General features: G+C 45.8%; 3 protein-coding genes and 1 long non-coding RNA gene across 6 annotated transcripts; 3 read left to right on the plus strand and 1 right to left on the minus strand.

Annotated features, from left to right (window-relative positions):
- Positions 1-1,342: 1,342 nt before the first annotated feature.
- On the plus strand, positions 1,343-1,675 carry LOC136489140 (glycine-rich protein DOT1-like). The gene has a single exon (XM_066485857.1). The coding sequence runs from the start codon at positions 1,343-1,345 to the stop codon at positions 1,673-1,675; it is 333 nt and encodes a 110-aa protein (XP_066341954.1).
- A 1,035-nt stretch (positions 1,676-2,710) lies between these two features.
- Positions 2,711-12,751, plus strand: LOC136486907 (uncharacterized). 3 transcript variants are annotated; one of them, XR_010767036.1, is made up of 4 exons: positions 2,711-2,889; positions 9,234-9,594; positions 11,994-12,087; positions 12,551-12,751. It is a non-coding gene; the product is annotated as an uncharacterized lncRNA (long non-coding RNA). The 3 variants fall into 3 exon arrangements; XR_010767035.1 differs by lacking the exon at positions 2,711-2,889 and having other exon boundaries at positions 8,536-9,594; XR_010767037.1 differs by lacking the exons at positions 2,711-2,889; positions 9,234-9,594 and adding an exon at positions 9,627-11,906.
- A 3,743-nt stretch (positions 12,752-16,494) lies between these two features.
- On the minus strand, positions 16,495-17,564 carry LOC136487435 (extensin-2-like). Its single transcript, XM_066484578.1, has 2 exons — positions 17,465-17,564; positions 16,495-17,138 (listed from the first exon to the last, which is right to left on the minus strand). Exons 1-2 carry the CDS (start codon positions 17,562-17,564, stop codon positions 16,495-16,497), a joined length of 744 nt encoding a protein of 247 aa, XP_066340675.1.
- A 7,633-nt stretch (positions 17,565-25,197) lies between these two features.
- Positions 25,198-25,647, plus strand: LOC136489141 (glycine-rich cell wall structural protein 1.0-like). The gene has a single exon (XM_066485858.1). It carries the CDS (start codon positions 25,198-25,200, stop codon positions 25,645-25,647), a length of 450 nt encoding a protein of 149 aa, XP_066341955.1.
- Positions 25,648-26,611: the final 964 nt, after the last annotated feature.

The following is a 26,611-nucleotide window of genomic DNA, read 5'->3' on the forward strand; positions in this document are numbered from 1 at the left end:
CAGTCACATGAAAAGATGAATAAAATAATAGCTGTAAGAACATAACAAATTGATAGAGCATGATTTTAGAAATTTTTAGGAAAAAAATCATCAAATTTCAAGTTAGTATGAGGGAGAAAAACTAGTTACAAGTTTTAGCTAGAGATTAAAAAGAGAAATCAGAGTGCTTCAACAATTTCAAAATTGAATTTCAAATATTATTTTGAAGTAGTAAATGATTTCAAATGAAAAGTTGTCAACTACAAAGTGGCATAGCTTTTCGAAGTCTACCACTTTTGTTTTGGGCGTTTCTCCATCCGAGGTCGTTTAAAAAATTTAAATTTTAAATTTTAAAAATCAAACGTAATTTTCGTTAGATAGATGATTTCAAATGAAAATATTTGGATATCCAAATGATCTTAAATTAGAAAATTTGAACTACAAAGTTGTAGATCTCGTCGAGTACTACAACTCTGATATAAAGTTTGTCTTCATCGGACATCATATGAGAAACTTATGAAGATATCACTGTCGGTTCAAGCCACTAAACGCAGTGACATTATCAGTGTCGGTTCTTGGTTAAAACTGGCAGTGATGACCCAATATCACTACTGGTTCTTGGCTAAAACTGACAGTGATATGAGCCGACAGTGAAGACCCAAATATCAGAGTCGGTTGGTCCTATCACAGCCGGTTTTAGCAAAAAACTGGTAGTGATGGGCTATCACTGTCGGTTTCTTAAAATCCAGCAGTGATGAGGCCAGCAGTGATATCCAAATCTGTAGTGTCATTGTGATTTGTCCTCCAGCTTCTCTAGAAAGTTCTGTGGTGAAGGCTCGCTTGATTATTGCTGCTTTGGTTGAGGGTCGTCGGAAAGCAGTGAAGCCCTGGACTGGTCCGATGCTGCCACCACGTGTTTCACCACCGTTGACGTTTGTTGATTGTCTCCTTCGTGCACCTCCACTTCCCAGCGGGAGAAACGAAGGCAGTGTCAAGGGTCGCCGATGGCCGGAGGAGGAAAACGAATTTTTGAACTCTTATCGGCTTCACTGCCACGTAATTGTCTAGGCGAGTTTAGATCAAGTTCCAATCGGATTGGGCCAGGGTGAGGCTAAGCACCAGTGTGGGCGAGGTTGTGTCTAAGAGAGGAAGACTTCCTGATTTTTTTCCGTCGCTCTACATCAACTCCGTTCGCGTCCAGGACTCCAGGTTATGGTTCAAGTCTTTCACCGACGCTATTCGTCGGTGTCCAACTGAGGGCGGAGGCTTTGGATCAGGCGCGCGTAGGTTCCCTGGTGGGAATCAAGGAGCAGGAAGAGGTGGCGGTTTCTTCCCTGGCAGTGCCTTCACCGGTGCATCTGCCATGGGGAACACGGTTCTGTTTGGATGGGGTGCAGGTCCAGCCGGCAGTCATGGTAGCGGTGACAACAATTTCCAGGCTTTCCATGGTCTGTCTCAAGACACGGTCGGCACTTTTCAGTCAGCCAATGCAAATGCTTTCGATGCTCATGCTGTTGGCGGTCAGGGAGTGCAGAGAGATGGTGGAGGTTTTGGTTTTGGCTCTGGTGCAGTGCAAGGTCCGCAGGGTGGTCAGATGCGGTTTGGCCAGCCTTTCCATCAACAAAATCAAGGATTTGATCCTGGTTATGGTGGTGGGCGTGGTGATGGTGCAAGAAGAGGTGGGCAAAGGCAATAAGGACATGGAAGGGATCGAGGGAGAGGGAGGAACGCCCAAGATCGAGGTTTCTTTGGGCCGCAGCAAGGGGTCCCGGTAAGCGGGCATCTGGTGGTCTTGGTCTTAGTGTTGGAGGAACTTTGACTCATCTTATACAGCCAATAATGGGTACGGCAGGGGGAGCATCAACTTTGATCCTAGGAGAGAGTGTGGTTGGTGCAAAGGAGATTGCAAGTACCTTAATTGTGAGATCATGTGATGAAAAATTGGTTTGACATGAAATTGACATTGCAAAGTGATTTGGATTGTGACACAGTTTGATATGCAGGTGATGCTTATATATGATTGTGATAGCATAGTGATTTGGTATTGTTGCATGACATGCTCGTGTGAGGTGTTGTGCGGATTGACTTGAGTCAAGTCGTGGACTTGGGCTCGGACGCAGTTTGCGTGTTTGTTCATGTTCAGTTGTTGCTTGAGACAGAACGTGGTCGATCACAGACTAGAACTAGGTTGAGGGAGGAACTGAGGTTTCGAGACTAAGTTCAGTGAGGAACTGAGGACCCATAAATCAAGGATGTCATGCGGGACGTTCGGGATGGAGAACAATGTACGTGAAGGCGATCACTCCATGAGACGTATATAGGAGATGTATAGGCTATGGTGTGGTGTTGGTTCTGGCTGGTGCAGCTAGGACATTGAGATTGCAGCTTGGCTTGTGGATTGTATGTAGGCCGTATGTGTCAAGCGTGGTATGCCTCGTGTGTGTGGTATATGCAAGCCGAGTTGGACTTGGGAGATCAAGTCCGTTTGTGATTGGCCGTGCTGGTTCCATGGTGATCGAGTAGGCAGGTGTTGGTGCCGTTGGCTCGACCGTGACTTGGTCTAGTTCGGTTTGGATGCATGAGCAATAATGTACGGCTGTGACTTGTTCTGTTTAGTGGATTAAGGGCCAAGTTGAGAGGTGCGGGAGGACATGCAGAACAGACTTGGTCCGGTTCTGTTTGGAACCTGGCTTGTGTCCAACGTGCTGGACACGTTCGTGCATGGCCGAGAAGGAGTTGGCTCGGTAGATAAAAGGAGCTTCGGTCTTGTGCGATGGCAGGAGAAGAGGCAGCGCAGGAGAGTTGTTTCTGGCGGCTGCTTTAGGGCTTAGGGGATTTTGTGGGGAATCCTTTTGTGGATGCTTGTGTGATGCATCTTGTAAACACATCTACGATTCAATAAAGATCAAGGTTTGGAAATTGATGTGTCGGTAATCTCATTCTTTCGCTCAGCTCTTTGATTTATGTAATGCCTAGCTTTTAGTTTTAGATTAATTTCGTATTTGCAAGTTTAGACTTGATTTGATTTATCTAAAACTGTGCTAGGGCTTTATGCTGTTTATCTGAGCAGTTTGATTGATTACACTTTATTAGATTTTGCTTAATCATGGGATTATGGCTTAAACAATTCTCGTCACTATCAGACACAGTGTGTTTGTTTATTTTATATGTCGAGCTCTAGACATCGGATTGAATTGATTCCAGCTGGGTTAGTTCAAGAATTTCATGTACTTTGATCTGTAAAAATTTGAGATCAATAGGAGCTACGGTGTTTTGTCGAGATTATTTTTAATAACAGTGCACTCTTCTGTCCAGAATTGAAAACGAGCCTCAATTAGGTTTTGTGTTCAGGGGGGAGTTTTAAAATTGGTTTTTGGCTTCCCCAATCATTCACCCCCCTCTGATTGCCTATCTAAGTGCGAATCGATCCTACATCAATACAGCCATAGTTTGCAAATGCGAATATTCCAATTAGGGATCAACATTTGCCAGCAGCTCACTCAGCAGCAGTTGGGGATATGTCTACAGTGTCCGGGACATCTCATCACCAGCACATGGTGTTGGGCACGATCCCAAACTCCTCCGTTGTCGTTGACAAGGTGGTTCTGCCAGCTGATAAACTTAAAGGGAAGACGTTTCAGCAGGAGGAAACGGCCCCAAAAACTTAAATTATTGTCACAAGTGTTGCACTAAGGGACACGTCATGGCTGATTGCATTGCTATGCTTTCCTGTCAGATTTGCGAAGGAGATGATCATGTGGTGGCCAAGTGCCCGCAAAAGAGAATTCCGAAACCAGTTGCACATATGGTAGGATATGCTCATGACGATCTTGGTTTCTTTTATATCCCTCATGGTCCGATTCCGATGGCAAAAAAGGACAGTACCACAGCTTTGATTAAAGTGAAAGGAGGACATCTTTCAGAGGAGCAGCTTGTTGGTCACTTGCATAGGTTGGGCAGCCCTCTTCCATTGCAAAGCTGAGTTACGTCGAACGGTCAACTTTGTTACAGCTGATCTAAAAGATGGGATGTTTCTCAGGTTTGAAGATTATGAAGAAGAGGAGGATTTTGTCCACGAGCTTCCGAGCATTGGGATGCGAGTAACAAATCTGCCAAGAGTTTTATGGAAGTTTGAGGTTTTATGGGCGATTGGTTCTATATGTTTGGTGCAACACAAAAAATTGACACGGTGCCTACCCAAATGGATGCCAGATCTCCCTCAGGCAGTGGGTATCCGAGATGGCAATGATGGCAACGATGGAAATAATGGGAAGTCAAATAAGGAAGGCATGACGGAGGACAAAAGTGGCAAAAGAGTTAAATGTGACTTCAGGAACCTCGAAAACTTAAAATCTGGGTGGCAATACGTATAATCAAATCATGGAAGAAGACATATTGGACCTTGATGAGGATGACTTGCTTGACGATTGGGATCCATCTGTTTTGGTGCAGCCTGTGCATGCCGGTTAGTACCTCCAATGGCTCAGGACATGCAGCAAAAGGTTGTACCTTAGACTGTGTACGTACGATCGGCAACAGCAGCAGCGTTCCACCCGGTTCGGAGACAACGAGGGAGGGCGCTGCCCTGGCGCTCGGCCTAGATGGACCGCCTGCGGCCATAGCAGGGTCAGGATGGCCTCCTGCCAATGCCAGGGAGATGGAACTCGTTTTGGAGGGGCAACCTGAGGTAAAAGCAAGGTCGGGAATTATTCCAGGCAGCGACGCAACAATGACGAAGGCTCAAGGGTGGCGAGCATGGAGGGGCCACCTGCTGCCTATGCAGGGCGGGGACTTTGTCCTCGTAGCGACGTGATGATGGCGCCAAGCATGGGGGAGCCACTTGCGGCCAAAGCAGGGGTGTGACTTAGTCCTGGCAACGATGAATTGACGACGGCGACATCTGAAAAGTGGGGCTGGTGGACGAACAGCCAGTTCCTAATCCTCTCGTGGACAAAGCATTTGCTGAACTGCATAGCTCCAGGGATGTAGGGAGGGAACACTTGCCTGAGATTTTGGGAGGATCAGCTCTTCCTCCAGTCTCAAAGGCGACTCGTTCTCTTACCACTCCGAAACGGAGGAGCAAAAGGCGTGTAGCATCTGTGGACAGGGATTCTTTAGAGCGAGCAGCAAGACTGGTGGCTAAGAAGAACCTTGATGAACAGGACGGTATGTATTACAACTAAGGATAAAATTAAGGCTGTAACAGATAAATTAAGAACATTGGCATTTCCTTGGGCACTAAGGATGAGGGGGTTCAATATTTTGTTGCTCCTATTGAGAAAGTTGAAAAAGATAGACTTATTGTCCTCCTGTTATAATTGGTCTGGATAGCCACTCTGACATAAGTTTAGATGATTCGGATTTAGACGTCTTACAGTTAAATAATTTATGTGGTGATTTAATGGATGATGCGGTGGATGAAGACAGTGGCGATTTTATAAATCGCGTTGATGCTGACATTCACAACACAACAAATCCAAAACAGAAAAAGGGTATTAGGTCTCGTAGAGGGTGAAATGCAAAAAACAAAAAGTCTTCCAATGATAGGGATTTTTTGGAATAGCAGAGGCCTTTGAGACCTGGCTATATTTACTTTCTTGCATGATTTATCTGTTGGGAAAGACCTAGATTTCATTGCCATTCTTGAAACTCACAGGAGAAAATTTTCGGATGATAATCTAAACAGGTCGGCACCTTGACCCCCATAAGCCACTAGCACAAAGCCCTCTTCTCATCTTTCATTAGATTGTAGCTGGTGCCAGGAGGCTGACTTTCCTATTCCGCAGTGGACTCACGTCAAGGTTTGATCTAATCTCTTGATTGGAAAGAATCATCCATGACTTCAGACCATCCTATGTTTTTCCCTTGATGTCTATCAGGAAGCCAATCATGCTATCGAAGACATTCTTCTCTAGGTGCATGCAATTGATGGCATTGGCCATGTCCAGCTCCTTCAAGTACGGTAGGTACTTGAAGAAACCTGACTTCCTGAAAGGAATGATGATGGTAGGTGGTTCTTCTATCTTCTCCCGCTTTCTCTTCCATATCATGTTTCCCTCTTTTTCTTCTAACAAACTCGAACTCCATGTCGTTCACCATGGCAAACACCGGTTTCCTATACTTCTCTTGCACACCAATTCGACAGGTTGCGGCTTGTCCTTATTGTCAATGTACTAATTCATCATATTAGATCGGTACCTGCGCCCTCTATCGAGGAATAACCGATGCCTCATGTACACCATCTTATTATATCCCTTAAGGTAAGTGTAGTAGGTGCCGTGAAGGCAAACTACGCAGACGATCTACCGTTTGATCTGCCATGACAGTGAAAGTAGACTAGGTTAATCTACGATGGTGACAAAGATTATGGCTTTTAGAGTGAACTCCTTTATGGATGCATGCATTATCTCCAGGCTTTTATCCCATAGTATTCTTCACGTCCTCCACGAGTTGCTCCAGTAACACATCTATGTCAAAGATTGGTTGCTTCGGTCTAGAAATAAGCATGGTGAGTAGAACATACCTATGCTTCTGGCATAGCCACGGAGGTAGGTTGTAGATGGTAAGGATGATCGGCCAATTAACTGCAGTGCGAGTTATTAAGGTCACCGAATGGATTCAAACCATTGGCACTCAGTGCGAACCTAACGTTCCTCGGCTCATCACTGAAAGATCCCTTGTTTGGTTTTGGTAATTGAGTGACAACCTAGGTGGACTAATATGTGTTTATGTGAGAGACAATGGTGATTAATCCATAGGTACACTAGTGTGAGCAACATATGCCATGGTGGTGAAAATGGCTTGGATTGGTTGCATGGCTCACACATGTGATGAAGGAGCTCATTGCACATGAGACATGACATGGAGTCATGTGACTAGGTGGAGAAGATCAAGATCATGCTTGGCTTGATGGACCATTTGTAAGCGTTAAGGGCAAATCAGAGGCTTTGAAGCGATAAACCGCGTGGCAGGGAAGCTTGAGCACAAACTTGGCACTGATGGACCAAGGCAACGTTGAAGAGCAACTGAGGTCAAGATCGTTGAACCAATAAGGTCACATGATGATATGAAGTGGATCATATCATTTGTTGGGCGAGGTTGGTGCTTGTGTAGCATCAACATTGGCGGAGATGAAATTGAATGCGCATGGCAAAGGTATATTTGTAGGGCATTTTATTTCACCAGTCAAAGGTTGTGTAGATAGTACATGATCGGGTTTAGGATAGCTGGTTGTACTATCAAGAGGGGCAAACATGTTTGCAAGTCGGTCATCTAATGCCACTCGAGTTATCTAACATTGCATGCGTTGCTAGGATCGAGTGTCGTGGTCAATAGAGTGCTAACCCTTGAAAAGTCTTTGGAAAATGCTTGCACACGTGCACATATGTTGGGACACAATGGTGTTAGCACATGGAAGCAAGGGTGATGAAGTTGGGCTTGAAAAAGATGAAAAATGAGCTCAGGACACTGGTGCGCAATGGTCCTGAGGCTAAGTTCGGAGCTCAGGACTCCAACTCTGGACTCAGTCCAGAGCTAGGCTCAGGACTATGTCCTCCAAGTTTGAAGGTGCCCTTTTACACTGTATTGGAGGGGTCAAGACTATATGATTGTCTGGTCCGGAGCTAAGGGCTCAGTTTGGAGAATTTTGGTGCTCTTGGGAGCTCTCTGGAGTGCTCCAGACCCTTAGAAGCATTGGACTAGACCCTTGGTCCGAAGGTGGTTGAGTGAGTGCGAAGTAGCCATTGGAATCCAACAGTCGACTTCAAATGGTCGGGGACACATGGTGGCAATCGATGCTCCAAACCCTATTGTTCATGGTCTAGACCCTTGGTTCAGAGCTTTGGTCTGAAGCCTCCATGGCTATGTTTTGAGCAATGGCTCTATTTGGCCTTTGGGCTACAAATATAGGTCATGCTCGGCCATGGCTGAGGCTGAACACCTTGGTGGCCTTAGTGTCCATGCTTGAGTGTGCTTGGGAGCCCTCTAACTCACTTGTGCCTACAAGAGTGTGAATCGATCATGAGTGAGTGATTCTAGTGCATTGCATTACGAGAATGCATCAAGTGGCACTAGGTGTTCGAGTTGGAAGCCAGCGGTGCTTGTTACTCTGGGAGGTTGCCACCACTTAGATGTCTTGGTGGCCTGATCTCTGTCAAAGCACGCAAAGAAGATCGTGCGGTGCTCCGGAGAAGTGATTGTGAGGGGTGTTGTGCTCGCCCCGCGGGTGCCACGAAGAGCAACTCTAGTAGATCGAGACACGAAGGGCGACAAGTGGTGTGGCTATGTCAAAGCTTGTGGTAAGCACTCCATGTGGGAGAGTGTGACTTGCAGGTCACCACTAGCAAGAGGACCAGTGGTGACCTTGGAGCTTGTCTCAACAGGGACAAGATTGTTGGTAAACAGGTGAACCACGGAATAAAAATCACCGTGTTAACATTGTTCTTCCTGTTGGTTTGCAATCCCCTTGCACATGGCTGTATTTTTACATTTATATACTTTGTGCTTGTGTAGTTGCTCTTGTAACTAGTTTAGCTTTAGTAGCTTGCTAGTTGCTACCTTGCTTCTGTAGCATAGAAGTAGCTTCCTTGCATAACTAGTTGGCTTGAGTAGCCTTGCTAGTTACATTTCTTAGTTTGTTTGGCTTGAGTAGCCTTGTTATTGAGCATTGCTAGTGAGCTTAGGTTTTCTACTTTTGCTTACTAGTTTGCGTAGGAGCTCTCTCGTTGCTTGAAGTACTAGTTGCATAGGTTTCTATGACTTTGCCTCTAGAATAGTTTAGGTGAGCTCTAGCTAGCCCGATACCTTAGGTGCTTAATTAGGACCTTTTATAAGACACTTGAGAACTTAGATAGATGGGTGTAGTTTTGGCTAGACCATTAGTTTTAATTTCGTATTTATCTCAGTTGGCCAGCACGATTAATTTTTAGAAAGGACTATTCACCCCCTCTAGTCCGCCATCTTGATCCTACAAGTCGTATTAGAGCTAGGTCTCTCATTTGTAGTCTTCATAGACCCTAGAGGAAGGAGAACCTTCAGGCTAGATGTTGATTGTGACACACACTATGCATGGTGGAAACACCATATGCTTGATCATTTCTGTTAGATGGGTCCCAAAGCATGGTGGATCATTGTTGTTGGTTTTACTCGTAATGCTTTGGATGAGAGTAATCTAACCCAAGCATAAGAGGATTGCTTACAACTTGATGCACATGCTCTTTATTATCTAATGTGTGCTTTGCATTACATGTGTTTAGACAAGTGTGGGATATGGAGAGTGGCCATGATATGTGGACGACACTCCAACCTCTCTTTGGTGACTACTCCACGTGAGATGATGGCAAATTCAAGGAGGATAATCCAAAGGAAAGTGAGCAAGAGGATGTTGAGCATGACCACAACTTGGTGATTTGTGGAATATTGCTCCACCTCACGGTCTAGGATGATGATGATTCTACCACAAGTTCACTTGACGAGATTGATGGTGGTGCGTCAAGTGATGCACATAATGATTCTATTCCATGCTCACTTGATGATGATGATGATGGCCATGACAGTGATGTCTCTAGAAGCTCACCAACATCACCACATTGCTTCATGTCACAAGGTGACACCAAGGTAACTAATTCTAATGTGGTTGATCATGTTGATCCATGTGTTGAGCTTGTTAGTGGACTTACTAGAGCCTTAGAAAATGAGATGGCAAAAACAAATGAAATTGAAAAATGAAAACTCATTTCTAAAGAATGCATGTGAACAACAAAATCATCTACTTTATGTCATTAGTTGTTCACATGAGGAGCTAAAATTGAATCATGAGGAGCTTAGTGTTTGTCATGATAATGGTAGGTGGTTCTTCCATCTTCTCCCACTTTCTCTTTCTTATCATGTTCCCCTCTTTTTATTCTTGCAAACTCGACCTCCATGTCCTTCACCATGCCAAACACCAGTTTCCAATACTTCTCTTGCACACCAATTCGGCAGGTTGCGGCTTGTCCTTATTGTCAAAGTACTAATTCATCATACTAGATCGGTACCTGCACCCTCTATCGAGGAATCACCTATGCCTCATGTACACCATCTTATTATATCCGTTAAGGTAAGCGTAGTAGGTGCCGTGAAGGCAAACTACGCAGACGATCTACCCTTTGATCTACCATGATAGTGAAAGTAGACTAGGGTAATGTACGATGGTGACAACGATTATGGCTTTTAGAGTGAACTCCTTTATGGATGCATGCATTATGTCCAGTCCTTTATCCCATAGTATTCTTCATGTCCTCCAGTAACACATCTATATCAAAGATCGGCTACTTCAGTCTAGAAATAAGGATGGTGAGTAGAACATACATGCGCTTCTAACATAGCCACAGAGGTAGGTTGTAGATGGTAAGGATGATCAGCTAAGTGTAGTGCGAGCTACTCAGGTCACTGAATGGATTCAAACCGTTGGTACTCGGTATGAACCTAATGTTCCTCGCCTCATGGCAAAACTCAAGGAATGTGGCATCGAAATGCTTCCACTATAGGGCATCGACAGGGTGTCACAGCTTGCCCTCGTCCTTTGTGCGATCAACAGATGCATGCTAGGACATCAAGTTTACATCCTTGGGGTTCCGAATATACAACATAGGTGATCGATCATGGGCGGATACCACATCGACAGGGCAAGAATTCTTCTCTATGTGCAACCTTCTTCATCCTCCTCTTGAGATGAGATGTTCTTCGCACTACTCTTCTTGATAGCCTTCTTGTATGGCCCAACCAAGGCTCCGTCTTTGTATCAACACATGCTGTAGTGCGGACAGCTCTCCATGCTCACAAACTGGCTTTCACTACAAGAAATAGGTCTATACATGACGGTTCACTGGTGACCTAAGAAAACATCATAGACTTATATTGTCTGTGACGGTTAATTCCACAGGTGATTTATCTATGACAACTGGTTTAGTTATCGTCATGGTTGGACATCACAGAACATTTTTGCTTCCCTCTCCCTCCCAGAGGCCGGCCCAGTAGCGACGAGGCCCAAAACCACTCCCATGGCCAGCTGATCCCTCCTCGGTTCTCAATTCCTCTCTCTAGTTCCCGCACCAACCCATTACCCATATGCACTCGGCCATTCTATTCTCCATCCCAAATTCCAAACCCTAACCTTTCCTTCCTCACCCAGCGACGGCATGAGTAGGCGGCACAGGGCAGCGCATCCGCAACCGCGCAAGCAGAGGGTGTGGGCGGCAGCGCGCACCAGCGAGGAGGAAGCTGCGCGGCGCGGCACATCCGCGACCACGCGAGCAGGGGTTGCGGGCGGCAGCGCGCACCAGTGACGAGGAGGCGGTGAGGAGCGAGCGACGCACATGGCAGCGAGGAGGGAGCGGCGCGCATGGCGGCTGGGCAGACAGGGAGCGCTGGAGCGGCACTCGTGGGCGGCCCCAGCGAGCGGGAGTGGCACGATGGCAGCACCGTGACAGTGGTGAGCCGGGAGCGGCGCGATGAATCCTCTCCACCTGCGTCAGATCCATTCTCCGTGTGCTGTGGTACTTTAGGTGACATAAAATTAGTCAACCTTACAATTTTCCATAGCTATGATCTATATCAAGATGTGTTCAAACTTCAAAGTATTTTTCTCCATTTGCACTGATAGGTGAAAGCTTGGTCTGAGCTTCTGAATGCTTCTCGGTTGATTTTAGTGTGTGCGTTCATCTCTGCAGCACCAGTGCACCACTCTTACGTGCTACTCTGAGTCCAATCTACATTAGCTTTCCTCCCTTTATGTACATGCATGGTTTCCTCAATGAATTAACATCCACAGATACTGCCAGGAGGCTTTCCCTGTGATTAACTTGTAGCAATGATTCAGTTTAATTTGTATTCGTTAAGCAATAATGCCAGGAGGCTTTCCCTGTGAAGTCTGAGAAATGAAATCCTTAGTAAGAAAGAAGAACTGCCCCCCCCCCCCCATTCAATTGGTTCTGCATGTGGTTATTTGATTCTTAGCCTGGGATTTCCTTGTGCAGCCAATAGCAGCAAGGTTGATTAACATGTTTCTGAAGATTAATGCAACTATGAAGATTGGTTGCCATTGCCACGCTGAGTCTATCTTGTCTGAAGGTATAGAAAATTCAGTCATTCACCCTTCAGCTCTACCACAGTACTATATATATATATATAGAATAACAATTTGACAAGTGTATGTATAAGTTGGTACTGTACAGTCAAATAATTTTCTCTCTGTTTATACATTAGCTTTCCAATCCAACAAGGGATGGTATATGCAAGTCAGCCAACACCTCAGTCCATTACTGTATAAGTGTATATATCAAATTTAATCTACAAGCTGAATTTACAAGGGCTAGATGTGTGGGTTGGACATATTGTAGCTCTACTTGTTTGCTCTCAAATTTAATCTACAAGCTGTTTCTATCATATTTAGATTCTCATGCTCTACTTGTTGGCCTCTCAAAAATATATGCATTGAACTAGTTAACTAGTTTCAAAGCTTCATAATAAATAGATGACATTTTTTTTTAGAATCTTTGCTAGCAAAACTGACTTATATTCATTTGATTTTCAGGTAGCACATCTTAAGGACAGCAAGCTAACTAAAGTGCTCGTGGATACTAAAGTTTAGTTATTTTAGACTCCCTAGAGATCAACTCTTTAAGTTCAAACTTAGTTGTTGTGATAGTCAAACTAAATGGTTGTGAGCTAGGCCAATTTGTAGTTTGATGTTCAGTGTGACTGTTGTGGACATGCTAATATATGAATGAATCAATGTTTGTTTTTATGATTGGTGTATCTTATGAGCTATGATGCATGTTAATGCAGTGATGATTTGGCACTAATTTGTGATGTTCCATTTCGTCACTATGGTTTGGATCTGGGCTTGGATATGGGCTGGTTATAAGAGACTGGCAACTAATCCATGACGACCACAAATACCAATCTGTGATGGCTCAATTTGGTCCAGCAAATGTATGACGCGAGATACATGACGATTTTTTTCGATCATCATGGCCAGTTAACCGTGATGCGTTTTTGACTATCTGTGACCAAAGTAATCCATCATGTATAACCACAATTCTTGTAGTGTTCCCTGGTACAATATACAGTGGTTAGGGCAAGCAAGGAACTTTTGAAGACTTAGCGGCACTGGCCGGATCAGCTTCTTCGCCTAATAGTTATTGGTGGGCACTTTGTTATCCATTGGAAGCATGGAACCAATGATACATAATAGCTCATTGAAGCTAGTGTTGGACCATCCAAAACGAGCCTTCAGCAGCATCTAGAGATCAAAACGCAGTGTCATCCATTGCTTCAGACAGTACCGATAAAGTGAATCCTTTGTCGCTTGCTTCATATCTTTGAAGTTCCCTAGCCACCTTGGCCCGCAAACAGAAGGTCATCATTGTCAAGGCAGTTGGTGAATTCCTCGAAAACCTCAGCGTCCTTGGGGTACTCCAAGTTTGGCTCACCATGATCCTCATCACCATTACCCCACATCAGCCATGTCTTTGACAAATCATCTATCATGATGAAATCGTTCTCACCAGCAACGTTGTGCCCGGCTAATGATGATGAGGCTCTTCCTCCATGTTCTACATTCACCATCGATGATGAGTTTCCTCCGCATGCACCGCCACTCACATCCTTCGCCGTGAAACATCCAGACCCTGTATCCCTTGACAAAACCCCACTTGATCATGTCAGATTGCACCTCGCCACCTTCTAGCAACCAGACTCACTTGTTCTTGTAATCTCATACTCAAAGCATGCTTTCGAGCAATGTCAACAAACATTTTCACCTGATCTATGTTGGGTTGTCATAGCCTCGATATCTTGTACATCCATTCTGACTTTTCCATGCAAGTTAACCATGTATGTTGTGAACAAAACATAGTATAGTAGTATTACAAAGAAATTTAAACAAATGAAGAACTAGATCTGTTTTGTCTCTCCTCCACCATATCTAGTTACAAATCTCGATCTAGATCACCCAAAACATGAAAAAGAGAGCAGAATAAGGATGTGATAGCACATAGCAACTTCCTATGGTGTCATCCTTCAAGGAATCGAACCCCAGCAAAATGAAAGGGGGAGCTCATGGTGGAAGAAGATGGGGGTGGTTGGGGGCTAGTTTTATAGCCTAGGATTCATAGAGGCGGGCATCCTAAGGATTACCATCTCCATTAATATACCATTAATGGAGGCGGTCACTTTACCAGCGCCACCTCCGTTAACCGATTAGCAGAGGCATCCTTTTTATGGAGTCTGCCTCCATTAATGTACTATTAACGGAGGCGGTCTGCTTAGGACGGTCACCTCGATTAATATATTAACAGAGGCATTTGCCGTAAGGCATCCGCCACCATTAAAGGACTATTAATGGAGGCTATTGTCTTATACTAGATGCCTCTGTTAACCATTAACGGAGGCGTCTGCTTAGTAGCGAGGCCTGGTGACGATTGTGTCCCCCTCCGTTAATCTTAGCCTACTACCTCGTAAAATCTTTTGGTGCGCACATGTCTTTACATACATAAGTATACGTAGAGATCCATACATAAATATGCATACATATAAATATATGAATATATGGAGGGAGCCTTTCTTCTGCCATTGTATTATTGCCCGAGTATGATTTTCGGCATCAAACTCGTATGGTTACATATAAAAAACAGAATTAAAACTATGGTTACATATAAAAAAGAGAGTAAAAGTATGGTTACATATAAAAAAACAGAATTAACTGATTTGACACACATTTTTAAAAAATACATATCTGTTTTTGCTCTTTTTAGGGTTATTTGGTTCTTACTTGTTACTCTTTCTTGTGTTAGTTTTGTCGGACAATGTTATGACCATTATCTATCTTAGATATGTGTCGAATATTATGTACGGGTTTGGTTACGCTAGGATTCTGAGTAGTATTTGGCAGTATAGGGTAGATTTGGAGTTGGACTGTCTAACCCGGCCTCCTTATAAATATGAGAGGAGGGCTTTTGTTGTAACCATGACTACATAGCGACAAGTTCGCGTGAGGGCGGCGGCACGTTGCTGCGATCTTGGAGTGACCAGTGTTGCTGGTATTGGTAGGAGCGCCCATAGTCATGCCCCAGGGATGTAGGCTTCGGCTGAACCTCGTTAACAAGTATCATGCCTCTAGTGCCATCTGTGATCTTGCACCATGTTCATCTCGGTAGATCTAAACAACGCTTTCGCATGGAGATTAGTAGACAATTTGGCGTTGTGGAGGCTAATTTCTAACAATTGATATCTAGAGCTATGATTAGATTAGATCTGGAGGCTCTGCGGAAGATCATCTAAAGGCTTGAGGATTATGCATATATATAAGGCGTCATTGCAGCATACGGGTTGTACGAAGCAGATACAATGCAAGGTGGAGCATAGTTGTGACCAGGATGCATTGACAGCATGCATACAGTCATGGCGGGTCAACGGCAGGGTTGATGGCGGCTAGATTTCTAGCCGGATATTGTCGTCAAGGAAGCAGCTACAGGTTTGCGACGCGTGGGCGAAGTCTTCAGGACAACACGGATGCACGTTGTTGGTACGTGCGGTGGTGCGGTGTTAGCCCGTAATTAAATCGGTGTAGCACATCTGGATGGCACATGGTACATGGAGGAGGGGGAGTCGCAGCGAGGAAGATTGGTACAGCACGAGAATTGGAGCCAAGAGCAATAACATACATGTTGAACGGTTCATGGCCGGCCTGGTAGGTACGTGCGGGAGCAGGACTCGTGACCTGATTGGTCACGGCTGAGCGTGGTGGCGAATCTTCATTTGCTGGAGCCTCAGGTGTGGCCGTGTGGGCAAAGGGCAATGATGCTGGTACGGTGTAGCAGTAGCTAGTGCAGCACGGAGTAGCTAGGGCTTGATTGTGTGCAAGATTGAGAAGAGAAAACAAACGGAAAAGGCAAGTTACGGTGGCAGTTTGCATGCTGCTGCTGGTGGATGCCACGTAATATGCTTGTATGGTGCTGCCTGCATGTGTCAGTACTGTCCATATTTTATTTTCTTTCTCAAGCAGAGATATTGTGTGAACCAGTGGTCTATGGAGGATGTTTCTCAACGTCATCAAAAAGGGTTCAGCATCCAGACTCCATAGCTGCTGTATTAGACGATCAAAACCGTGTTGATATACTCCAGAGCATCCTCTCCTCTATCTAAAGCGTGGCACACTACGCATTTCTTGCTACATGTGTATTCATTGTTTTTAATTTACAACCGTAGAAAGCAACCATTTGTGGTTGTGTGTTGCATATGCCGGCCAGTTTCCAGCACCATTGCCTGTTCAGTTTTGGAAATTGATCGGTCCACACACGGCATTAGCTGTCACGCCCCTATTGGTTATCTTTATATTACCACATCGAATATGTTTTCCTTTCCCGGCTTGTTTGTGTACAGTACAGTATATAGGAATGAAATACAGCAGCTTGTAGGCAACAAAAAGAATCATCTTATTGAGTTCACATCAAACAGATGCTTGCGTTACACTGCTTAATGTTTGCAGCAGCATTCCCATTTAGCATCCGGTCTCTCAATACAGTAGCTTTTCTTGCGTTTAAAGCCGTTTGCCTCGCACATGTTCTGGCAGTCATAAGTCAGACAGAATCTGTTATTGTAGGGGTAGCACGTATCGGGCTTTCGCTTTGCCATTGGAGGCAACGTCTCGGACAAACTACGTGGTTGCGATGACAGCACTGATGGCGGTAGCTGAGGTGACCAATGGTGATGATGGTGTGACATCTCAGACAAACGGCGTGGTGGTGACGACGACGGCACTGGTGGGGGAGGCGGTGACCTGTGGTGACGATGGTGTGATGTCTCGAACAAGCTGCATGGTGGTGAGGAAGGCATTGGCGGCAGTGGTGGCGAACTGTGGTGATGATGGTGCGCCACCTTAGACAAATTGAGTGGTGGTGACAACGACACCGCCGGCGGTGGTGGTGACTTGTGGTGATGATTGTGTGACACCTCAGACAAACTGTGTGGTGGGGATGACGGCACTGTCGGAGGCGGAGGCGACCTGTGATGATGATGGTGCGACATCTCTAACAAACTGCGTGGTGGTGTTGTACGTGGCCGCGGTGGTGGCCTAGGCCTGTGGGGACGAGGGCGGCGTGCCTGGGCCAGGTCTTGGCCTACACATGCAAACAACCAATACAAAATAGTCAAAATATGTTGATTTATATTCCCTCTGTTTCAATTAATTATGGTTTCCTCAAATTTCTCTAATTTTACCAAATTTACAAAAAATGTACCAACATCTAAAATATCAAATCAACAAATTTTTCGATGGTATAGTTATTTGAACTTGTGCGTGTTAATGTGTTTTCCATAAACTTGGTCAAAGTTAATAGTTTGACTTTAGCACAAAGCCAAAGTAAACTATTATGTGCAACCGAGGGAGTAATATGTAACAATGCACAGTAGAAGTAATGATCTCCATATACATATACATATATACCTTGGCATGATGAAGAGGTTGAACAAATGACCACAAGTATCAGAAAAAAAGTACATGTCAGCTGTACATTCCTCGTCCTCTTGCATTTGGTGACTGCCATGAGATGAGTGGACAATATTACTGTATCCTTTCTCTCTCTTTGTTTTTCTTGTTTTACTTTCTTTAGTGACGAGGTGAGGTGCAGTTGGCATCTGTATTTGTTTTTCTGTATCACTGTGCAAGTGTTTATATAGAAAATTATGAAAATTTATCTATTTCTACATTAATGCTTCTATCTATCTATCTATCATTGTGTCTGTCTGCTAATCTTTCTACCTACCTACCTACCTATCAATCTATCTATCTATCTATCTATCTATCTATCTATCTATCTATGTATGTCTATTTATCAATCTATCCATCTATCTATCTACTATCATTGTGTGTATTTGTTAATCTTTCTACCTACACTACCGGAGGTGGCCTCTTTGCCGAGGGCCCACGGCACTCGGCAAAGGCCCAAAAACCCTCGGCAAAGGCCCGAAAGCCCTCGGCAAAGGCTTTGCCAAGCGCCGCCCTCGGCAAAGAGCCCTCGGAAAAAAAATTAACGGCAAAGAAGCTGTGTCATATCTTGGTCTTTTTGTGCCTAAATGCTGCAAAGAGCCCTCGGCAAAGATGGTCTGAGACATTCATCTAGTAAGTTTCTATGTGAAGCATTGGTGTATGTCATATCTAGTGCAAGCATCTAGTAAGTTTCTATGTCAAGCATCTAGTAAATTGAGAATGTCAAGCATGGTTGTATGTCATAGCTAGTGCAAGCATGTAGTAAGTTTCTATGTCAAGCATCTAGTAAGTTTCTATGTCAAGCATCTAGTAAGTTTGTATGTCAACCATGGTTGTATGTCAAGGAAGCATCTAGTAAGAGTGAACTTTCATACTTACAGGAGTGGCTGTAGGAGTAGGCGGTGGAGGAGCTGCCAACGGCAAAGGTACAACCCCTTGCTGGACACTCCGCATGAAGGCCTCCATTTCTTGCATCCTCCTCTCCTGGGACACGAACGCTTCCCTCTAGGCCTGCAGCTACACGCTCTGAGCCTCGGCCACGAGCTTCTGGGCCTGCAGCTCGGCCTGCAATACAAACTTCAATGTTTCAGTAATGCAAATGTAACTTAGGTGTGCAAAGATGAACGTATGACGAGTAAAACAGGATGTACCTCGAGAGTGTCGACTCGCTGCAGTGACAGAGTAGGCCATGGGCGTATGGGCTGGCTGGAGCTCGTGCTCCGTGCTTGGAGCACATCGAGAGAGGGAACAGTGGTGGAGTTGATGGCATCGTCTGCAATCCACAGCCGCCCATGCTTCTTGCCCCTCCTAGCCTCATGATGGTCTCTGCATCAATGGGCTCAGTGCGCACATCGTAATCTTCCCCATGGACCTCCCTCACCTTTGAGGTGTACTCTTGGACCTTAGTGTGCATGGTCGGGTCAGAGTACACCTCACGCGGGGCAGACGGGTCGAAGGAGACAGAGGAAGATGCCCTGCCCATGTGGGACATAGCCCACGCAGAGAACTCCGAGACCTCCACGCCCGGGTGTGCAGCCTCCTGCGAGTAAGACGGCAAGATGGTGAGAAATAAGGCAGAACTCAGCGTCAAATAAGATAAAAGAAATCACTTACATATGCTTGTTTGTAGGCGGGGAGGTTGCGGCTGCCTTGATGGTGAGTAGCACCTCGCCTCAGCAGACGCTGGTCCCGTTGCCTCGCGTGGTTCTCAGCGAAGTCGTTGGACAACCACCTGTCCACGATCATCTCCTAGCACACGGAGTGGGATCGGCACCACCAGGGAATCACCTACAAGTCATCAATTATTTGACATAGAAAAAGATAAAATTAAACCGACTTAATCTCAAAACGAATCATTATTAATGTTTTTCGTCTACCTCAAGGTACTGGGCCCGGGACAGCTCCACCTGTCTTGCATCAGGCTTGCTGATGGACTACTTCAACACCACGGTGAAGTAGTCTCTATGGGCCTACACGCGCGCCTCGTGGTGCATGTCGGTGACGTACTTCCTACAGGCGGCGGCAGCCGCCTGATCTGCCTGGGCCTCAAGTCCTTCTTCCGGCTTGAAATACCTCTGCATACAAAACCGATGTATCCATTCATTATTTCAATAAAAGACTTGCCCAATGAAAATGTTGTGCGAGAGAGACTTACCCAAAACTCCACCAGTACCCACTCCTGCTTGTTGCGGTACCTGTCGTCAGGGGCCAACTGGTACCTGTCCCACGTGTAGGCCGGCTCCCGCACGTCCTTGGACATGTTCACATGGCCGGGGTACCATTTCCTGCACAAAACACCAAGGATGCTCGCGGGGGAGCATGCAGGAGTACCCGACAAAACCAACCAGGCCCTGCACAAGTGATTAAGAAGATTTATCAGTTCCTCTTTTGATTTCCAACATTATCATATGAAGTAGTTGTGATAACATCTATAGTTACGTACCTCTTTGCCATAGGGCGAATCAGTGCCCAGTTGCGAGGAAGCGGAGGCTGAGGGAGGCTCATAGGACCTCGCTGGTAGACAGTCGGGGTAGCAGAACTGTCACCCTCGGTGGCCTCATCCTCGGCCGCCTCATCCTCGGTCTGTTGGACATCCTTGTCCTCAACCTCGTCCTCGGGCGTGGCCATCACGTGCTCCTCCTCCATCACCTCGTCTGAAGGTGGTGGGGAAGGAGTCCGCTGCCTCTTGCTGACCCTGGTCCTCCTCCTCTGACCTCCTATGGACACTACCCCTAACCCCGACCCCTCGTCTGAAACGGGAGGGCGTGGTCTCCCGTAAAGGGAGGTCGTCTCACATTGTGGATGGATGCTCACCATCACCTGCAATCACAAAGAATGAACAAGACTTATTAGTATATATATTAGAAATAGATTCAAAATAAATAAAGAAAACACAAACTAAAACAAACGTAGTATTACATGTATTAGGAATAATCTTCATGATTAGGATCATAGGTGTCATCATCACTGTCAAAATTATCCAAATGGGCAACACTATCTGAAGGTTCTATGTTGTCTTCGTCGTCATTGCCTAGCCTTAATCGATCAAGCATTTCTATGTCCCTGGCATTTTGCACCACATCTCCATCAACCTCGTCATCCTCCGTTTCGTTGTCTACTTCCATTTCGATCGCTTTGGGTAAGACTATCTCAAACGTGCCTGGTAGCCCATCTTCTTGATAGAACTGTCCATCATATGTGTTTGCGTTGAAGTTGTAATCGTCATCGTTTGGGGCAGGTAGTTTACCGTGTGGAGACACCTGGTGCACAATAGCCCAACCCTTAAGATCCGCTTTGTCTTGGTTGGCATATAGCGTATAGTACACCTGCATGGCCTGTTGAGCCACAATGTAGACATCTTTTCCTAGATAGACGGAATCTTCTCGAATCTCGACTAGCCCAAGATGAGGGGTCCATCTCGTTTCTCGAGGATTAAACCAGTGGCATTTGAACACGACAGGTTTATGTTTGTGACCATGAAATGAGAGTTCATAGATTTACTCAACTCTACCATGATAGTTGAGGCCATCAGTGCCGGGCGTGCAAACTCCGCTTTTTTTGGTTTTCTGTTTGGGCTGAGTCTGCTCATATCTTGTTGTGTGGAAGCAATATCCGTTCACGTCATAACTGGTAAATGACTGCACCCTAACGTCATAGCCGCCTGCAACCTGTCTCAACTCCTTACTCATGGACGAGTTAGTTTGGGCCTGCAAGCTCAAGCATGATAGGTCGTTATATTAATCGAACGAACGAGAAACTTGGAATATGGAACATGGGAGCTAAATTGGACATTACCTTTTGTTTGAACTAAGAAATGAAATCAGGCCACCCCGCACCCGCACCCCGAGAAAGAAGGGTGTCATGTTCCTGCGAGGTAGGATCCCTTGATTGATGCCAGGACTCATGAATAAATTTCCTGTCCGAACGAGAATCAGTGGGGTTGCATGAAGAATATTCAAGGTGTATTGAAACAAGTTCATTGAGAACTTACTCGACGAACGGCTGCACCTCGGGAAGGTTGGTCAACACATATAGCGTGACAATTCGCCACTCTTCATTTCCCAATATCTTATTGGTCGATCCACTTGCGCTGCCGAGTTGGCCTTGGAACAGGTTGTGGGTCCATTCATTTTCGCCAACATTGTAACGAGGGAGTGGATTATGATTGCTAGGAAGTTTCAGCTTGTAGTATAGTGTTGTGAAGTTTGCCACCTCCTCCCTTAGACTTGCCTTTGCAATGGAAGCCTAAATTTTGGCTTTATTTGTACATTTCTTGCAAAGAGTCTTTAGACATCTCTCGATTGGATAGCACCACCGGGCTTGCACGCCCCCCCAAACGTGCCTCAGATAGGAGGTGCACAATCAGATGCTACATGGGCAAGAAGAAGCTGGGTGGAATGATCTTCTCTAGCTTACAGAGCAACATAGGTGCCGCTTTTTCCAAGTCCTGAGCGATGGTCCGAGATATCTCCTTGGCACAAAGCTGACAGAAGAAAAAGCTCAACTATGCCAGCACTTGCCAGGCATGGTCAGGGACATAGCCTCGGACCATTGCCGGAAGAAGCTGCTCAATCCATATGTGGTAGTCATGACTCTTCATCCCGTTGACTCGTAAAGTGCCTAAGTTCACTCCCCTGCTCAGATTCGCTGCATATCCATCTAGGAACATTAACGTCTTGATCCATTTTAGTACTTCCCTTCTTTGATCGGGTTCCAAGACAAAATCGACCATTGGTCTTTTCCATTGTTTGTTTTGGACACTAGGAGGCCGCATCTCTTGCTTCGGTCTATCACACAACGTCGCTAGGTCCACTCTAGCCTTAACGTTGTCCTTAGACTTGTCAGTGTTCATGAGAGTTCCCCAGAGTGCCGCAACGATATTCTTTTCGGTGTGCATTACATCAATGTTATGTGGCAGAAGAAGGTCATCAAAATAGGGGAGCCTCGTCAAGCTGGACTTATGAGTCCACATATGTTCCTCACCATATCCCACAAAACCACCTCCTTCATTGGGCACGAGAGCATCTATCTAAGCACACACCTCAGCACCACTCTTCATGCGTGGTTTAGGGTTTATCACTGCAACACCTTTCATAAAGTTCTTGATGTCTTGTCTGAATAGATGGTTAGAAGGGAGGAATTGACGATGCCTGTTGAATGATGAATACTTGCCACCCTTCTTCAACCAAATGAACCTCACAGCTTCCTTGCATATTGGGCACGGGAACTTCCCGTGGACACACCAGGCGGCGAATAACCCATACGCCAGGAAGTCATGCAGGGAGTAGTGGTACCAAACATGCATCTTGACAGATGATTTTGTAGCTCGGTCATATGTCCATACCCCCTTCTCCCAAGCGTCGATTAATTCATCAATCATAGGCTCCATGTACACACACATATTACTCCCCAGGTGTCCAGGAATTATCAACGACAAGAAGACGTTATGCCATTGAAAGGAGATGCCAGGGGGAGATTCAGGGGGATAACAAACATGGGCGGACATGTGTACGGGGCAGACAACTATCCATAAGGATTGAACCCATCTGTTGGCAGTGCAACACGTACATTACGAGCCTCAGCTGCTTTGTCAGGATGTTTATCATTAAAGTACATCCATGCTTCAGCATCGGACGGATGCACCATCGTCCATGGCTTGTACCATACACCTTCTTTATGCCATGTCATCTGTTTTGTGGATTCCTCGGTCATGAAAAGCCGTTGGATCCTCGGCACAAACGGAAGGTGCTGTAGGACTTTTGCGGGGATCGTAAGCTGCCTCTTCTGGCCATCTCCAGAGTCTACCTCTAGGTACCTTGAGGATTTACACTTCGGATAGTACTTTGCATCATTGTGATCTTCCCTAAATAAGACGCACCCCTTTGGACAAACATGTATCTTGTCATATGGCATCTTAAGCATACGAAGTAGTTTTTGTGACTCGTGCAAGTTCTTCGGTAGAATGTGCTTCTCCGGTAACATGCTGCCAAACATGTCCAACATCTTATCAAAGCCTTCGCGACTCAAATTTAACTCGGCCTTCAACCCCATAACACGTCCAATGGCATCCAACTGAGAAACCGTTGTACTCTCATGAAGGGGTTTCTGTGCTGAGTCCAACATTTCGTAGAAGGCCTTAACGGCTTCCTCCATCTCCTCCTTCTCATGTCCTTCTGCGAAGTGAGCTTGGTGAGTGTCATCTAGCATGTCTGCTACTCTGGCATCATCATCAAAAGCCTCGAGGAGTGGTCTCACCACCTCCACTCTTATATGATCTGCTTCACCATGGTGGATCCACTAGTGGTAGCCAGCCGTATAACCATTGTACACAAGATGTTTACCCATGGTCACCTTGTCTACCCTTCTGTTGCTGTCATGTTTGCTATAGGGACACCAAAGTTTAGAATGTCCTTTAGCTACACCCGAGCTCCATGCATGTTCCAAGAAAGCATCTGTCCCATTCACCCACTCAATGTCAAAGTCACTCCTGCTTCTCCAGGCCATGTACATCCACTGACGGTCTTCCATCCTTCCACATATACAGCACATAGTAATGTAACCATCAATTGCATCTACGCGGTGTTCCTACTCTCTAATAGGTGAGGATAGGTCCTAATCCCACCCACGGATGCGTAGATGAGGTTAGGTTCCATGCTCCGCTCCCTATCCGAGATAGAATTTTGGCAGCACCTCCCCGCTATTCTCCCGATGCACGTCCAGCAAGGTAGAGTGTGTATCCGGAGAACAACAGGGGGTGATGCCAAAACACCATCTCAGACCAGAGCGGACCATGGAAACTAACCCATCTACGCATCTGTGGGCTGTCCAAAGAACATGGACAATCCGGAACAGATACGGTCGTAGATATACAAAGATCTGTATACCTCCAACCGTATCTCTTTCGGATGGGAGACACCTAACTAGGTTACGCGACCAAAGACCACATACGGATAGAGGGGTTATACCTAGGGTGCTGGTGAGGTTAGGGTAGTGGGGCGGTGGAGAGTCGGTGTAGTGGTGAGTCAATGCGGTGCAGGAAGACCCGTAGCACCGACGAAGACGATCGTGGTCGCTGAGTCCCTCCCACAGGTCCTCCTGCAAAAAAGGGCAAAAATGGTTAGTGTCAACTCAAAATTTCGGTAGCACCTCCCCTGCACGGGGAGGTTTCCAAAACCTGTAAAAAACATGGCACAAAGGCCAACAACCACATATATACCAAACATGGGCACGAAGGCCAACAACCACCAATATATCAAGAGGAGCCATGTACTTTAGTTCTCTTTCCATGCAGATGAAAGTATTGAAGTAGTACAACAACAATTACTACTAACCCTACAACTACTACTAACACTACTACTAACAACTACTTAACTACTAACAGTACTAATACTAAGAACTACTTAACTATTAACAACTACTACTACTAACCACTACTACTTACTAACTACTACTATTTACTAACTACTACTACTACTAAGCCTACAACTAACACTACTAACTACTACTAACAACCACTACTACTTACTAACTACAACTATTTACTAACTACTACTACTACTACTAACCCTACAACTAACACTACTAACTACTACAACTAACACTACTAACTACTACTACTACTAACACTACAAGGGTAGGGCTTACCTTGGCGGCAAGAACGGCAAGAGCGAGGGCCGGCGACGACGGCGGGGATGACCGCAGCAGCGCGAGGATCAACGGGCGGTCAGAACGGCGCGAGGATCGACGGGCGGTCGGGTCGGCACCTTCCTCTTCTTCCTCCTCCCCCTTCTCTTTCTTCCTCTTCCTCCTCTCCCTTCTCTTTCTTCCTCTTGCTCCTCTCCTTCTCCCTCTGCTGGCCGGCCGCAGGGCACGGCGGGGCCGGTGGAGCTCGGGGCCGGCGGGGGAGCTCAGGGTCGGCCGGGTCGCTATCCCTGGGGAGCTCGGAGCCCGAGGCGCCGGCGAGCTCAGGGCGGCGGCCGGGGACCCGGGGCACGGGCGCAGGCGTGGGGCCACCGGGGCGGGGGAGCGGGTCTGCCGGGGCTCGGGCGTGGGGCCGCCGAGGCGCGCGCGCAGGGCCGCCGGGGCAGGGGCGCGAGGACGGTGGCGGCGCGGCGATGCAGGGGCGGGTGGGAGACGAGTGAGGAGGGGGTGGGGTTGGGCCGGCCCATTCTGGGCCTTTAGGTTAAAAGATTTGCTGAGTGCCAGGCCCAGCGGCACTCGGCAAAGGTTTTTTTATTTTTTTTAAAAAATTCTTTGCCGAGCGCCCTGTGACCTGGCGCTCGGCAAAGGCTTCTTTGTCGAGTGCCAAGGTTGGCACTCAGCAAATAATTTTTTTTTGTTTTTTTCGCCCCATTTTTTCCGGGGCCTTGCTACAATAATTAAAACTCCTTTTCAAAATTTGGGACAATTTTTAGTTTTTTTACTTTGTTTCCTTAATTAGTTTTGTTTCGTTGAATTTTTTCGACTATTTCAAATTTGAACTGCATGTACATGAAATAATTGAATTTGGTCATTCAAAAAATGGTATTCATGGTACTTGGTGTATGTTGAGTCTCTATCCACGAACTTGCATCAAATTTCGCGCATCTTCTTCACGTAACAAGACGAGCCACTTACCGAAAAAGTGTTTTAAAATTATATAAAGTCCATACGAAGTCCGAAAATCATGAAACTTGTCGAGGTATCATGTTATCGCATGTGTAGGCTGTGGTAAAAAATTGAGAATGTTTCGAGCAAGTTGCGATGTCAGATGGGTTTTATGCATCTGACGTCGTAACTTGCTCGAAACATTCTCAATTTTTTACCACAGCCAACACATGCGACAACATGACACCTCGACAAGTTTCATGATTTTCGGACTTCGTATGAACTTTATATAATTTTAAAACACTTTTCCGGCAAGTGGCTCGTCATGTTATGTAAAGAAGATGCGCGAAATTTGATGCGAGTTCGTGGATAGAGACTCAACATACACCAAATACCATGAATAACATTTTTCGAAGCACTAGATAACAATATTCCATGCACTTGCAGTTCAAATTTGAATTATATATAAAAATTCAACATAATCAAATTAATCAACCAAATATAACAAAAAAACTAGAA

Source organism: Miscanthus floridulus, chromosome 10 (assembly GCF_019320115.1).
Source record: "Miscanthus floridulus cultivar M001 chromosome 10, ASM1932011v1, whole genome shotgun sequence".
Lineage (NCBI taxonomy): Eukaryota > Viridiplantae > Streptophyta > Magnoliopsida > Poales > Poaceae > Miscanthus > Miscanthus floridulus.